This window comes from Labrus mixtus, chromosome 19, assembly GCF_963584025.1.
Source record: "Labrus mixtus chromosome 19, fLabMix1.1, whole genome shotgun sequence".
Classification (NCBI taxonomy): Eukaryota; Metazoa; Chordata; class Actinopteri; order Labriformes; family Labridae; genus Labrus; species Labrus mixtus.
The window spans coordinates 22,586,893-22,603,265 of NC_083630.1; the positions used below are offsets into that span (position 1 = coordinate 22,586,893).

The 16,373-nt window shown below is 43.0% G+C and overlaps 1 protein-coding gene across 1 annotated transcript in view; it reads right to left on the minus strand.

Annotated features, from left to right (window-relative positions):
* The window catches only part of drosha (drosha ribonuclease III), a 127,934-nt gene that overhangs the window by 52,457 nt on the left and 59,104 nt on the right, over positions 1–16,373 (minus strand). Inside the window, exons 21-23 of the mRNA XM_061064876.1 lie at positions 15,045–15,144; positions 11,203–11,305; positions 1,866–1,936 (exon numbers count right to left, since the gene is read on the minus strand). Coding sequence (XP_060920859.1) covers positions 1,866–1,936; positions 11,203–11,305; positions 15,045–15,144 — 274 coding nt within the window. The remainder of the gene's footprint in view (positions 1–1,865; positions 1,937–11,202; positions 11,306–15,044; positions 15,145–16,373) is intronic.

Genomic DNA, 16,373 nt, shown 5'->3' on the forward strand with positions numbered 1-16,373 from the left:
GATTCAGAGAGAGTTGTTCTTCCCTTGTATTACTTTTATATTGATACATTTTATTTCAGTTTTTCTTTCAAAACTGCAAAGCAACCACTCATCTCCAGAGATTTAAAAATTCTGACTTGAGACACTTCATATACATAGATAGAATATAGTATATATACTATACATCATGTGTCCCCTGTCTGACATCACTTTATCAGTTAGATTTTAGTTTTTAAGCACATATTTATTTTTAAAGGATTTAAACAAAATATGCCTCTGATAGCACGATCATTGATGTTTCTTTTTTCATAAAGCATGATAGACCATCTTGTCACTGTGTATTGAGGATCAATCTGGAGTTCACATCATAATAACCGTGCCTAACTTTCCACTCTCCTGTTGTTTCCATGAGTGATAAAAAAAAACAGAGCACTCCAGACCCTATCATCAGTTCAACTATAATGGAAACATACGACAACCGGTATCTGTTATACCATTGGGAATAATGTGCTGAATCATTTTTTGTACTTTAAGAAATGTTTGTGTTCATTTGTTTCACATTTTTGGACTGCAGTATCAAATCACAAAGTTGATAACAAAGCGTCCCATCTTCTTGATGTACCAAAAGCTGCAGTTCCTCTCTCTTAAATAAAGTTGAAATTTGTTGTTATTTCAAATCTTCATCCGTTGAGTAGCTCCTAAAAGTGTGTTTTTATAAGGGAGTCTATCATCACACAAATAAAGACCTCATGTTCACAACAACTCAATAACTTGGTAACTACTGCCGATGTTCAAGGCAGAAGATTACTGTAAAAAAGAACCTTTCAGCCCTCCACCTGGAAACAAATGCTACACAGTAAGTGCCAAAACATAATGACTGCCTACACAGCTAAAAAGACTCTTATCAGATTTTGAGGAGAATCAAGGCCAAACGTCGATTTAAGAGTAAAAAAACGACAATAAAAGGATGGTTATTCAAGGAGTATTGGTTAATGTATAAAAAGTATTTCAGCTACATTGAAGAGTTTACTGTCTTTAATGTTTTTTTGTGCAAGGGATGTTCACCAATTGATCTTTCTTCCCTAGTTGTTTTGAGGTGTAAGATTTTGGAAGACTTATTTCTGAATCCTCTGATCTGGACTCTTAAAGGCTACTGATACTAATCAAACATGTTTACTGGATCACTGTGTGTCCTGTAGTGTGTGGGAGTCACTGACTGAATCTCAGACAAAAACCCCTCAATCTTCAATTAGAACAAAGCCTGCTGCTACATAGTAGACACGCTGAAAGTCATTTAATTGATTCATAACATTCCTTGCCAAGATGAATGCAAATAATGATTCATTCATCTATTATTCATGCCCGCTGATCACACTCGCACTCGCAAACAATAGCAGGTGTCCTGCTTCAGACTGGCAAACTGCAATGTTCCACACCTCCAGTTCATTTTGCAGAATATACAAGCTATGGCTTCATCCAAGATTGTTATTTTTATGTCTTATTGTTTCATCTTGCATGTCAGCCTACACACAATAAGCACACAGTCAAAAGTATTGCAGGGTAATGCGAGCTTATGTGAGCTCTTGTGTTCTATTGCTGGCTGGGCCTCGATATCGATGCGAGGTTTGGGACTGTGCCAAAACATGCTGAATGTGGGTTTGAACAGATAAAAGAGCCCAGATTGGTGAAAGCATTACAGTCCTGTCTTCCACAGATGGAAACAGGAACATCTTGCCTAGAGTGTCTGCAGCTCAGCTCTATGACTGATGTGTAAATACACACACAAGTGTCAATTGAAAGAAAGGGAATGCAAATAGACACACACCGTACTTTAAACTACAGCCTGCAGAGAACGGGTAAACAAAGCAGAACATAATGTCAGTTACCTGGCCGTTGAAAAGCAGTCTACCAAAGAGCTGACGCGCCTCGTCCAAGCCTCCTTCCAAATACACAGCACCTAAGAAAAGAAGAAAAAAAACCCAGTGATGATAGAGGACAAATCAATACAGTACATTTCAGTCTTAAAATGTGTATAAATTGTGTGTACTATTTGACAGATTGATGCATCATACTGTCGAGAAAATAAGTGGTAAATCTGAGCCCAGATTCCAACCATACAAATTTTAAACCAACTGTGAAAAAAGCATGATGAGCATTACTGGTGTAAAAAAAAAAAAAAAAAAAATCTTATAATTCTGAGGCAATTTCAGACTTCTCTCCTAATGGAAAACTTAAAATTAATTGAACTCGGCAATGAGTTATAATTGCTTTATTAAAAAGTAGGAGTGCATTTTTATTGCTTTTTTGGCAGTGAAATGACCTCGGGCTTCCTGTGCAGATCCACCTCCCCCTTAGTTAGAGCAGAAGACGAAGAGAAGGAGAAGGAGAAGGAGAGGATGGTATAGTTGCATCAGGACGCTGAAATGGAACTGGCCAAGGTCATATAAACATCAAACTTATGTGTTTAGATGCTGAACCCGTTACTCATGTGTCAGTATGAATAGACAAACACGAGCATGCCCACCTACAGACTTTGGGTACGTCGCGCTCCAACCTATTTATGCGCAATGTAAACAAAAGTACGAGTCCTCTTTGTCACTCACCTACACACTATCTGTGCAGATGTCCACACAATGCAGAAAATAAGGCGGATCCAACTTGGATAAACACATTTATTTAACTCTCACGTCTATCAGCTCACACAGAAAAATACATGTGACAAAGATAGAAATATTAGAGAGAGGATTGGCACCAAATTACAGAGAGCTGCTGTCACAGCAAGCACAAATACAAGTATCTTAAATGTCTTCCTCTAAGGGAAGAAATATGCAGCATCTACAGCTCGTTCGACTCCTCTGCAGAAGTCAACTGTCCTTTGTGTGTTTTGTTGTTTGGCTCTTAAACTGTTTCATCTAAAATCAGTGGAACTATCATGGTGCCTTTAAGCTGCGTACAACTTCGAACCATCACACTTAGGGTGGCTCATTCAATTTAGAAAGCAATAACCACCTGGCAAATTGGGTATACAATCGTGCAGCGGTTTTTATTATGTGCATAAATGAGGCAGTGGAAATGGGGCGAGGTGCGGCTGCAGGTCTAAATGCGCAAACTGCTTTCATGGACGACATCAAAAACATATGAGGGATTCATCATCTGGGGGAGGGAAACTGCTTTCAGATGGCTAACAGGCCATTTACACACAAACACACACGCGGAGATGCAGCCGACAAAACCCAAACCATAAAAATAAAAAATAAAAACACAAACAAAGCACGGCGCACAAAAGACAAACACAAACGCACAGTCACTCAGTCACTTTGAAACAGAGTAGGAAATTACTAACAGCCATTACCCAAATGTTTCGGAAAATTTGATTAAGCCTGACAACTCTGTCTCACCCCAGCAGTCGCTTCAGCAGGAAGCAGGCTCTCATTCATTTGGAGGGGCCTATAGTGATATAAAAACCCAGTTAAGTGTCAAAATAATGAAAGCAGCATGTGAGTTCTGAAGGCACCAGTTGTTTTTTGTCTTTTATCAGAGTCCGGATGATATTGGATTTTTCAAGAATGACACCAATACCTCTTTTTTAGAAGTGGAAAATCGAATGAAAATGATTACAGTTATGGCACATCATACACTGCATGTTTGAGCTGGAGTGAAAACAGAACCTTCAGTATGTTTCACAATTATATGACAACACAAAGGTGAGCAGAAGGTGGTTTTATTGAACAAATAACTCTATTATTAAACATTGTAAACCTCTGTCTAACAGAGCTGTGGTGTTTATATGTGCTGGAGAAAGTGCTGAGAGTATTGTGACAGCATTTATAAACTACCACAAGCTTGTTTTCTGCTTTATATTCTGTAAAAAGAAAAGTTTTCATACTGTGCACATAGCTTAAAACATACAGACAAATATGCATGTTAGTTATGTATGTATTTTAAAGTAGAGCATTACTGATACAACATGAAGCAGAGGCATTGGTGGATATTGGACGATCTTAAATATAGTTTAATGATAGAAGTTTATGTGCTCATTGTAATTTTTTTTTGGAACATGTAATGCAAAAACCAATGCTTGAGGTGTTTTAAAATGTCATAGTATATCTTATCTTCCGCTGACTCCAGAGATCACAATACTCTCAGCTAGGATTGTCACAATACCAGATTTTTAACATAGATCTGATACTAGTAAATGTGAATCAATATAAATACTTGTTTCAATACAACGGCAACAAATGGAAGTCCAAGGCACCCAATACTGGGTCATTTCTTGCTTTTAATCGCAAACAATGCAGGAAATCTCCTGTACGCGCTCTTAATCATGCACGTGACATTTCAGTACCAAAATGTTACCAATACATTAGTGCACACATAAGGAGGAAGAAGAATTGTATGATCATTGTAGATATATCCTAGAAAAGTTATTTTTTCTGATTGTTTTTACAAAACAGGTCGTCTGAGTTGATTAAACAGTCCTATTGATGCTTAAATCCATTTAAAAAAGGCTATTCTCATCCCAGGTCAAGAGAAATGGTTTAGCTCCTGTCTAGATCCTAGACCAGGGGTGGGCAACTGGCGGCCCGGGGACCACATGCGGCCCCCATCAACCCTCAAGGTGGCCCTCAGGTCAATTTTCACATATCAATTAATTGGAAACATCACGAAAACATGACAAAATCTGCCATGAAAACCAGAAATATGTCCATAATAATATTTGATCACAGGTATATGTTGAGGTAAATTTGAGACATAATTGATTAGAATCATTTTTGTATACTACAATTTGGCCCTCTGGCAGTGAGAATTCAATTAATGTGGCCCTTGCTGTGACCAAAGTTGCCCGTCCCTGTCCTAGACCATATCCATATAGATTCATCTTAAAAATCAACCCCAAAGACCAAACGAATGGAAATCTGTGATTATTCCTACTCTGAAAGCGTCATCACTATCAACATTCCCATTTTGTCAGGCTCTTCAAAAAAGCGATTTTCTTGCAAATCTCAATCTCAACCATCCAAAATCAGGACACAATAAGCCCATAAATCGACTTCAAAAATCTCAACTCCAGTTGAAGTCCACAAACACAGCAGGCCACTAAACCCCTTAAAGATGTCTATCAGTGAGCCAGGCATGACAGCGGGAGCGTCTAACTGAGGCTGACCACAGGAGGCTCCTGGGAGAGGGAGCGGTTCTTCACAGGATGTTTTCCTCTATGCATCAGCCCTGAGATTTGTGGTTTTACCATAATGGAGAACTCAGTTCTTGGTTCAGCTACACAGCAGATGTTTCCTCCGGAGACCAGCTGTGGGAGGATGAGAGCCGCCTCCTAGGACCAAGTTCTGAACGTCTTTCAACTATCACTCATAATGCATTCATGTGTTTGAACACTGAGGCTAAGTGGGTGTGGGCGGGGCCGGGAGGCAGTTTTCTTTTGCATATTTTGATGACACAGCAGATTTAGAAAGTTCCTCAAATGGAGGCCTCAAAGTCATTGAAACTCAAAAGTTTTTTGCTTCTTATTAGATTTTTCAAAACTTCTTCCAAAAGGTGGAAAGGAGAAGACGGGAGGTAAGTAGAGGGAGGAAGGGAGAAAAAGCAGGAGAGCCCCGGGAGATTTACACAGGTGTTAAGAATCTCAAAGCATCTTTGGTGTCAATCAAAGGCCTGGTGGATGAAGAAACCAAGAAATGTAGTTAATTCTTAACAAGAACGCTCCTGACGAGGCGGCTGTCCGTGCAAAAAAAAAGCGTGCCCCAAAGCGATCCAATCAATCGCACAACTTACTGCAATCATTAAACAGAGATCTGTGCTCCACATTTTACTCCGTCAGTCTACATCAGAAGTAGAAGCTAACATCCTGAATACAGACGGACCACAAAGACGCCCAAGCCAACTCAAACTAGTACAGGCTCGTCTTGCAGAAACATCACACACACACTCGATCACTCTGCAGACTCACAGCTCTTAACAGGTTTAAAGAAATAAAAAAATACATGTGGCTTTAACACTCATGGAGGCTAAGAGGACTTTGATGTGCTGTTGAACTGAAATATATAAAGAACAAATCGTAGGACTTAAAGGCTTTATATGTGATGTTTTGATCCAGCAGATGTCGCCCTTGAGCACCAGCATGAAACCAAAACAACTCGCGCTGCATTGTTGTGTTAGCATGCTAATGCTAGCGATCTTTATTCTGCTCGTATCTTCACACTGCATGTAAATTTACCTGAAATGAGCGTGATCTAGAAACACAGTTAAGCAGTGAGTACAGTATGTTATTCTTCTTTTCTCTAGTCCCTCAATTAAACAACTTTTATACACGAGGGGAGGAGTCAGCCGGCCGTCCGGGCGATGTAAACAAAGTGAAGATAGGACTCTGAAAACTCTGAAAACATCACAGACAGTGGGACTCGGGTGTTACACCCATTGTAGACAGTCATGACTCACAGAGTTATTTTAAGAGGATATACTTGATTTCTACATTTAAGTGAGAAAAAGCACATATAAAGACTTTAATGAAATTGGTTCAGACCAACACAAAGTTAGGTTCTACTCCGCTGAGGTTAATGAACCTGGGTGTTTTCTTAAACTTACCCATACCCTACCCCTTACAGGGAGCCAAAGCCTCATTGAGTTCCACCTACATTTGATCCATTACAAACTTGAAACAGGTCAGAGAGAACGCCGAGAACAAACTCGGACAAAGTTTCCACGCAGCACTTTGAGGAGAATATCAGTCACGGCTTGAGAAGGGCAGCTACTAATGAATCTCCACATCTGTCACAAGTCGGATTCAGACAGCCTCGCAGACCGTACAGTGTTATGTTTAGGAATAGAATTCCAATGTCTGTGGGCTTTCAGTGACCAATAAAAACCCAGAGTCAGGGGCATATGAAACACCAGCGGCTGACAGTCACATTAATAACCCAGAATGAATTATTCAAAAACGCTCAGGCTCTAATCCATCAAATAATATATTAAGCCGCTCCCTCTCAGCTCGATGGGGGCTGAAGCAGCAGACGGACACGGAAAGCAACACATTAAAAAACGGCAAAAAAAAAAAGAATAATAAAAAAAGAATAATGCAACCAAAACAAGGGGGAAATAGTATTTTCGCCACAGCTGGGACAAAGGAAGGCAGAGAAACATCAAACATCTTAGTTTTTTTGAAATATGAGGCTTGGAGCGAGGAGGGGTGAGACGGAAAAAGAGGGCAAGCAAGAACTCCAGTACTGCTACCATCGCAGCAATTAACAAAGGGAGCAGCACTCACTCAATGAATACACCGGCTGCATTGTGTATGAATCTGATATTCAGCAAGTGAGAGATAATCCTTTCTCTCCGTTCTTTTAATAGGAAGAGCTTAGAGAGGGCCCTCACAAAGGTTCACCATCTGTATCCCCCCATGGCTGCTGGCAGCGTATAATCCACAGATCAACTGTACAAGGAAATTAGGGCCATAAAAACAGAGTGGGGGCCTCTTTTCTTCTTCTTCTTCTTCTCTCATTCTTTTTTTTCAAACAGTTTGGGAAGGAAGGGGGCCGCGACGTGGCTTATCAGAAGGAAGAGGGACCTGCGAGGGAAAAGAACGGGAGGGCAACAGGCGCGCGGAGTTTCTATGAATAAGCAGAGGAAGTGGTTTTTCTAAAGAGGTAAAGTGGGCAAGAGCAAAAAAGTACAGACAAAAAGGGAGAGAGAGAGAGAGAGAGAGAGAGAGAAAGAGAAAAGGGGGAGGTTGGTGGTAGAGAATGGGAGGTGCGCAGGCCAAAAGAGCCCAAATGAGAATGGCCCACTCCGGCAGAAGTTAATGACAGGGGATCAGAAAAGCAAGATTTCCATTCAACACTTTGAATTATTCAGGGTTGCAGGGCACCCATTTGCATTGCAGATGCCTTTGCTCTCCATTCCTCCACTGCTCTCCGTTTTCCTCTCTCTCTCTCTCTCTCTCCTCTGTCTCGAGCTAGAGAGCGGCCCTGCCTCAGGGTTAGCAGATAGACGACGCATTTCCCGGGCTCCATGGAGGAGGGAAAGCTTCGCCCATGCAAAGCAGGAGATTATCTGCCATTTCCAACAAAGCCCGGGTTCAACGGTCACCGTGGCAGGGAAACAAATAAAACAAAGGTCAGAAAACATGCATAGTAAGCCGTTAAAGCTATCTGCCGGGGCCCTTGGAAAAAAAATATTATGAGCATGTCATATTCCATCAGAGCATTCAGAGAAAAAAAAAAAAGGAGCCCATTTGAATTCTATGCATGTGCACAATGGAAGGGGGAAAAAAACAAGTTAAAAGTGGAGGAAGAAAAAAAAGTGATGCTACCTTTAGAGAAGAAGTTAGTGACAGGTCTGCAGGTGTATATCTGTTGATGTGGTGCCTGCTGCTTTTGGGGAAAGTGGCGGTTTGACGTCCCTGTCAGGGCCTGCGTGACGATGAAATGACAGCGTTTGTATGCCCCCCCCCCCGTACCTTCCTGCGGCACGTGCGAGCGATCTGAGTTTGTCTTGTAAGGAAGAGAAAAACGCGCGCCGTTCAGCGAGAGAGTTGGAGGGCTGGAAGGGCGAGGGGAGGGGGAAGAGGTGGAGATGACAGAGTGACAGGATGACTCATCATCTGCGTGGCGCATCTTTCACCTAATAACACCCAAACTCTAGATCACAGAAGGGGGGGGGGGGGATGCAGGAACGCAAAGGGACATAAAGAGTAAGTCGTTGACGTGAGGGAGGGTGGAGGCAGATAGACGGCTCAACGACAAGGTCTTAAAGGAGGCGTTTGAGCTATAAAAAAAAAAAAAAGAAAGCGCTGAAATGAAGATGACAAAAGCCTCTGTGAGAGAACAGAGGCAAACATCAGACAGCATTCTCAATGCAACGACTTTGTACGTCTCCGATGTGTGTGTATGTGTGTGTGTGTGTGTGTGTGTGTGTGTGTGTGTGTGCATGGTTGCCCCTCAGCGTCTGTGTCTACGGTAAAGAAGGAGGAGGGTGATATTTTTGAGTTAGCAATCTAAAAGCCATCACCACAGGGTGCTCTCTCTGACAGCAGTTTTCTCACAGGTCCTTTTATAACCAGCGTCCCTGTTTATTCATCACTTTTATTAAGTTGAAATTTGACAAAGAAGCAGAGGAGGGAGGAAGAGAGGGAGGGAGGGAGGGAGGGCAAGACAGAGAGGCATCTAAAAAAATCAGCGCCCTTGCTGCCTTGCTCGAATGTGTGCAGAAATGAAGCAGCGACAGCCACGGGACAGAAGAGATTACGACTCCGTCTCTGCCGATAATGAACCCGTAACAAGAACAGGGACCCCGAGGGCCAGCAGGGGGGACGTGGTGCCAGTCAGCACTTTCTCCTCACCCCCACTCCCCCTCCCCACCCGACGCTCTCTGCTCACCGCTCTTTCGGTTTTAGGGAGGGAGACGGAAGCGCAGAAGAAGATCTCTATGAAGTCACCCACTTTCTGTATCTATCATCAGGGGAGCGCGGAGATGGCTGAACCGGTTCAATCAAGATGGCGATAAGATGTGGAAAGCTGCCGAGTCTGCAGCTCTCCAAGAGCGAGGCTTAGCTTTAGCGCTCGCCCGTGGGGTTGGATGGCGAGAGAGAGAGAGAGAGGGAGAGAGGGAGACTATCTCCATCCAGAGAATTCGGTGTGTTTTGTGAGAGTGAGTGAGTTTCCAGCGCGGAGTCCTAATCACTGCACAAACTCGATCACAGAAGTGCTAGCGAGATGAATAGCCAGCCTGTGTGTGTGTGTGTGTGTGTGTGTGTGTGTGTGTGTGTGTGTGTGTGTGTGTGTGTGTGTGTGTGTGGCTAAAGGAGTAAAGCAGGGCTCTGGGGATTGTCTGTCCAGCCAGAGGTCAAACCACATCTCCTGAGATCAATAAAACTGTGTAATGTTTCCACGGCCTAATGGGAGATCCACTGCGGCTATTTACACAGCTTATCACACACACAAAGCTGGATTAAACTATTAAAACATTCACTTTCTTTAACAGATGAATTAAAGGTGTCTCATACCTGGATCATAAGGGTACAAAAAGTCTTGCAAAGCTGCAAAGAGATGTAACAGCTGCGATGGACGTGTGTATCAAAGAAGCTGTTTTTAGCACCGACAGGCTCAAATCGTTATCCTCACTGTCAGAACACATTATGGATCTTTACTTTTGTTCAGGTGTGAACTCTTTTTCCAAGCAGAAGCCCGGTAATATCACTTTGTAAAAAAAAAGTTCCCAGACTCCACTGACGAAAAATCTCAAAGGTATTTGCTGTCGATAATTTCCAGTCTCTGATTTTTTAAAATGTGTTATTAAAATATGACTGGTGAAAGGAAGACAATAAATTGTAGTGCTTTTTTTTTGTTGTAAATACATTCTGGTGATAATAGCGATGAATCGTCTTTTTCTCAATACAACAATCATCTCACTCTACAACAAAAAAAAAAAGTCTACATCTGAATTGATTATTTCAATAATGTAGTTCCAAACTCAGAAAATCAATCTCAGCCTGCCGTTGTCTACAACAAGCACTGTGAGTTCATGTACTCTGAGCAGCTGCATCATTTGCCTTGAAGTGTTACACAGCTGAAGGTAAATACTTGATTCTGATTGGTCAGTTAGGCAAAGCAACTGTGTGATATTCCTCAACAGATCAGGTTTACTGTTACTAAGATAATCAGACGGTTGCTACGGTCGCAGCTCTTCATCACAGACTCTGGAGGACTAAGTGGAATCGGGGACAATAAAGATTTTCCAAATCCAAATGTGAGTAACAACAGCTAGTTTAGCTCTAACAGTAGATTCCAATGGACTATTTCTTTAGCCGAAGTAATAACTAATGTAATGTTTAGTTAATGAATGGTGGACAGGTTGTAATCACGGAATGAAAGAGGTTCCTTTGTGATAACAAGCTGCTGTACATTATCCATGTGAGGGGTCCTTCAGTGTTTATTATAATACTGTTATACACCAACACATGTCAAAATATCCCTTTGAACACACTGATAAAAAAAGACCTCCATTGCTGCTGCAGAGTACTGAACCTGCTCCTGCTCTTGTGTTGTGTTTGGAAGAGCGCGGGGATGCTATTTGTTTTCACTATATGTAAATCTATTCCTAAAAGGATAGATTTACATATTTCATATTTTACTTGAAAAATGAATTTGTCTTCCTGTGTTCTCCTGCGCTAGCCCTCAATCCCCCGCCTCTAACTGTGTCCCGTGGGAATCTCACCGATAAGAGCCTCGAAGCAGTTGGCCATGGCGTGTCGCAGGTCCGACTCCCGGCACAGATCGGGTCCGTGTGCGTAGAGCATGAAGCGATCTAACTCCAGTTTCTGTAAAACACAAAACACATTCATATCAGCGCCGCTGCCACCGACACCTCGGTAATAGCCTCTTGAAAAAGTAATAGCATTTTTTTTTTGTTTTTGTTTTGGGTGTTGCACATTTTCATAGGCTCTTCATGGAAAACAAAGGGGAGGGGGAGGAGGGACGGGGGGAGGGGGGAACTGGGGCCCCCAAAACAAAAAAAAAGAACTCAGGGGAAATGAAAAAGATTGCCTGCCCTTGCTGGAAAAGGTTCTACTTCACGGCACTGACAGATGTGCCCATGTGTCGTCCAGCTGTGGCATGATGCACTAAGCCGACACAGGAGGAAACGCACGTGCATGCAAAACAACACAGGCACAAACACACACACTGGAGCGGCGCACGCACACATGCACGCGAGATAATCCCAAGATAAATAGTGTAATCGTGCAGTGGTGACCTTGATTCTGACTGTAACGGGGTGAAATCTTTCTCTGCTGAACTTATTACCATATCAGTGGAATGAAATGTTTTTTTTAAATGTATATTAATGATAAAAAAATAGATGACTACACATATGTAAAGCAGAGAGGGAGGCTTTAACGTCTAACCTCACTGATGATGAAGAGGAAGTATCCCATGACCTTTGTGTCTCTGTGATATAACGTGACCTTTTATGTGACCCCTGTTTTATTACAGGCTCGCATTTAACATTCATTCAAATGTATCAAATGCACAGATGATTAATGGAAACAAGCTCAATCATTATCATGCTGCACAGCATTGTATTTAACATAATAATACCTATTGGAACTACTAATGTCTATGGATGCAACCTTTTAACCCTTTTAACTTTTAACTTTTAACCATGGAGGATTTAAGTACGGTTGTTTTTTTTTAAAAGTTGTCTTTATTCTTATGTATTCTTATTTTCTCCTCACATCACTTACTTAACTGTGCAATTTCTCAGTGACATCATGAAATGATCTGCTTAGTTTGATTTTATTTTGAAATGTTGCTACTTCCCGTATCAAGAAGATTCTTGCTCAGGGTTTTTCCTGACAAACATTTTCTGATTAGTCCAGCAACAAATCGCTGATGCGGAGCCGTAAAGCCCATCGAGGCAATTTGGGTTTGTCACAGCGAGTGTCATAACTTCTACAAATACGTTTTACTTGTTAAAAAAAAGGGTCAGTGGAAAGTTTTCTGACCTGTACCTATCTCAGTCTAAAGGTTCCCTCACTGTGGGCAATCCGTACCACGGTACACTTCCTTGGGAATGGCACGGATGGAAGAGGTGCACTTCGGCACGGTCCAGTTGCTGATGCAAGAGCACAAGCACGGGTAGGCCTACACAATGTGGACATGACTTATAGACCAACCCAGCCTTCCATTATCGACCAAACCCAGAGAGTTCTGGCTGAATAAATCTGTCCAAAATGACTCAAAATAAACCACAAAGTCAATAAAGTTGCAAATCAATATCCTCTGTGTCCCCCCCCCCCCGTCCCTTTTATTTTTTGAGTCTGCATGTCTTGTAAACTTAAGCACGCTTCTTGATCATGCATGTGTTGTATTTTGCTTTATGTACAAGAGGTAACCGTGCTCAGGCCCGATTACTCCTGGAGCACTGTGAGTGCAGGCCAGCGACGGGATGGTGGGGGCAATCGTGTTTTAGCACAGTATGGGGCAACTTTGCCTAGTGTGAGTGCGCCGTAAGTTGCCATACAATCTAAAGCCTAAACCATGGATTCATCTTCAACTCCAACTTCTATATCGGCCCTCAAGAGCGTCATGTTTGTCCCATGTTTATTAGTCTGACATTAGCGCCACCTGGCCAGACTGTGGCCAGCTAATAGGGCTCAACAGTGTAATTTTCTCCATAGCTGATTTGATTATTAGCTATAATATAACAGGTAAGGTTCATTTTGGGACTTGTTCTATAAAGTTTACAGCTTGCTGCTATTGCCAGGCATTGCTCCAAATAAGAACTTTTCAGCTTGATAACACAGAGAATAAAACGTGTTATGTCATAAAAAACATGTGAGAGATGTTCAGTCTAATTATAGCAATAATTTGAGCTTGAAACTACTAAAAGTGATGATTTAAAATCTTTAAAAGAATGATAATTAAGACAAGTCTTCAGTTTACACTTTGAGTGTTGTGGTGTGTGGGACTGTGGGTCAGCAGAAACTTTTTCTGCAACTATTTTCTCTGAAGCAAGTCAAAAGTAGCTCAACTCCACTTCTCTGGAAGTGCACCACAAACGAACACCCGGCAAAAAACAGTCAGGGTGCTATTTAATTACGGCTGAAAACTGTTGGTGGTATCCCACCCCCCGCGATTGCACACACGCAAATTAAATCAACAATTCATAAATACTCCAACTCAGAGGGAAACCCGTTCTGACTTTAAAGCCTTTTCGAGTGAAGTGGTGGATTGTTGCCGTTCGCTCGCTGAAGATATTTTTTTTATTTTTTTTGAAAGATAATTGCGAGTGTTCTTGAGCAGGCGGCTTTAGAGGAGCCTGGTAAACAAGTTGGCATCGTCGAACAGTGTATCACACTCACTTTACCGCGAGCGGCAAATTGAAACAAGCCAAACTGCTACACAGCACTAATGCAGATTCAGGCCGCTGCATCTTTGTATTCAGCGGGGAGCGACATGAAAGATTGAAGTTTTTAATTGCTTTCTCCACATCACGGGACGATTATTGTTGTGTTCTTTTACAAACGTGCCAGAGAGTGAGGCTTGGCTGTACGATGCCGCCAGCAGGAGAGATGGAGAGAAGGAGGGTAACAGAGGAGGGGAGGAGGGGGGGGGGGGGTAGAGATAACAGGGACTGGAGAGTGTTTCAGGAAGACCTATAGGGGCCCACAGGGACCCCAGACGCACTAGTCTAGCCATCCAAAACAACAACCTTTTAACTCCAATTACAAACCTGAGGGGGCAAAAAAAAAAAAAAGCAGTAAGGATGGCAGAAAGATAAAATTACCGTTTTCCCAAGTGTCCCCTTAGAAAGAAGCACGGTCATAACGAAGAGACAGAAAACAATAACACTGTCTCTAACATGTTCACCTGTCAGCTCGCACACCTTTCACTGCTCTGACCTGAAGGAGGAGGAGGAGGAGGGAGGAGGGAGGAGGAGGAGGAGGGAGGAGGAGGGAGGAGGGAGGAGGGAGGAGGAGGAGGGAGGAGGGAGGAGGAGGAGGAGGAGGAGGAGGAGGAGGAGGGAGGAGGGAGGAGGGAGGAGGAGGAGGGAGGAGGAGGAAGGAGGAGGAGGAGGGAGGAGGGAGGATGGAGGAGGAGGAGGGGGAGGAGGAGGAGGGAGGAGGGAGGAGGAGGGAGGAGGAAGAGGAGGGAGGAGGGAGGAGGAGGAGGAGGAGGAGGAGGAGGAGGAGGAGGAGGAGGATGAGGGAGGAGGGAGGAGGAAGAGGAGGAGGAGGAGGAGGAGGAGGGAGGAGGGAGGAGGAGGAGGAGGAGGAGGAGGAGGAGGAGGAGGATGAGGGAGGAGGAGGAGGAGGAGGAGGAGGGAGGAGGAGGAGGAGGAGGAGGAGGGAGGAGGGAGGAGGGAGGAGGAGGAGGAGGAGGAGGGAGGAGGAGGAGGGAGGAGGGAGGAGGGAGGAGGAGGAGGATGAGGGAGGAGGGAGGAGGGAGGAGGGAGGAGGAGGAGGAGGAGGAGGAGGAGGAGGAGGAGGGAGGAGGGGGAGGAGGAGGAGGAGGAGGAGGGACCTGTAAGGAGTTGGAGGAGGTTGTTGAGCTTACCTTGGCTAGCATGGCTAAGTGCTGGTTCTGTACGATGGCTGTTCTGTAGGTGGCCAGGCCGCCCTCCTCTAAACTGGGGAACAGGTAGTACAGGTGGACGCTGCGGACAAAGAAGGAGGAAAACAGATTAGAGTCACTGGATCTTCATGCAAAACACTCCAAATGTCATTAAATTCGAGTCACAGAATAAGAAAAGTGTTGAAAAATAACAGGAAGAGAATATGACCTCACTGTGGAAAGTGAAATCATGGACATTTTTAAAGCATATTTTCCTTGTACTGTATGCACACACATTTGTTTTAGTAATTCTACATTAGCACTAACTCCAGAAAGAACTCAAGGGACCTGTGTGTAAACATGTCTTTCTCTGGTTCTACTCTTTATAGGTTTGTGTTTGAAGAAAATTAACATATTTTGTTGAATTTTGTTCAACATGTCTCCTAACTACCAAATACAATATTCTTAAGGTTTTTTATTCGCAGAAATGGATAACTGGTTAAGATGACAAAAAGATGCAGTATTTTTCAGACCCTGTAGAATGCAGCATAGAAAAGTTAATGATCATTTTTAAACAACAGATTCAGGTTTTAATTTAAGAAGGGCTCAGAAATCCAGATTTTGTGAAATAACCTTGATTTTTGATTTTGATAAACTACTGAAGAGGCAAGAGTGGGATTCTCTGGCACAACTTCACCAACTACCAAGGTGCATGAAGAGTGAAAGGCTTGAAAAGGTCAAAAAGCTCCAGCAACACACAGATCGACTTTATTAACAAATTAGACCGACGCGTTTCCGGCTTGTGGCCTTCATCAGGGTCAGGTTGAACTTCAACAGACATTGGAAACAAATGTTTGCCGTGAATGTTAAAGATGCTGATTTAAGGAATATTGTGGTCTCTCCAAAGCTTGATGCAAAGGCAACTGGACTTGGCTGAAGATCTATTTCCTCTGAAAGTCTACTTCGGTTCTAAACTAACTGGTGGACGGAGCCAGAAAATTAAGCCAAGGATGACTCGCATGCAAGTCTTCAGCTGAGTCGTTGACCCTCCCGGTCGTCTGTCGTTGTCAGACCATGAACTGGATGACTGAGAACTTTCACAGACAACAAGTGGTCTACTCATTCTCTCTGGAGCTGTGTAGCCGATGTTTAAGACACTAGTGTTAGCAGTTGGTACATTAAAGAATGTTTTGCTCATGTTGAGTTAATAATTCATAAATCCTCTCTTTGTATCTGACAAAAATACTCGTTTTCAGTCAGAAGGTTTTAAGATATCCTTGTGTTCTTTGAGACTAAATATGGGGGGTTGAATCTGGGGGCGCTGATGGCCTA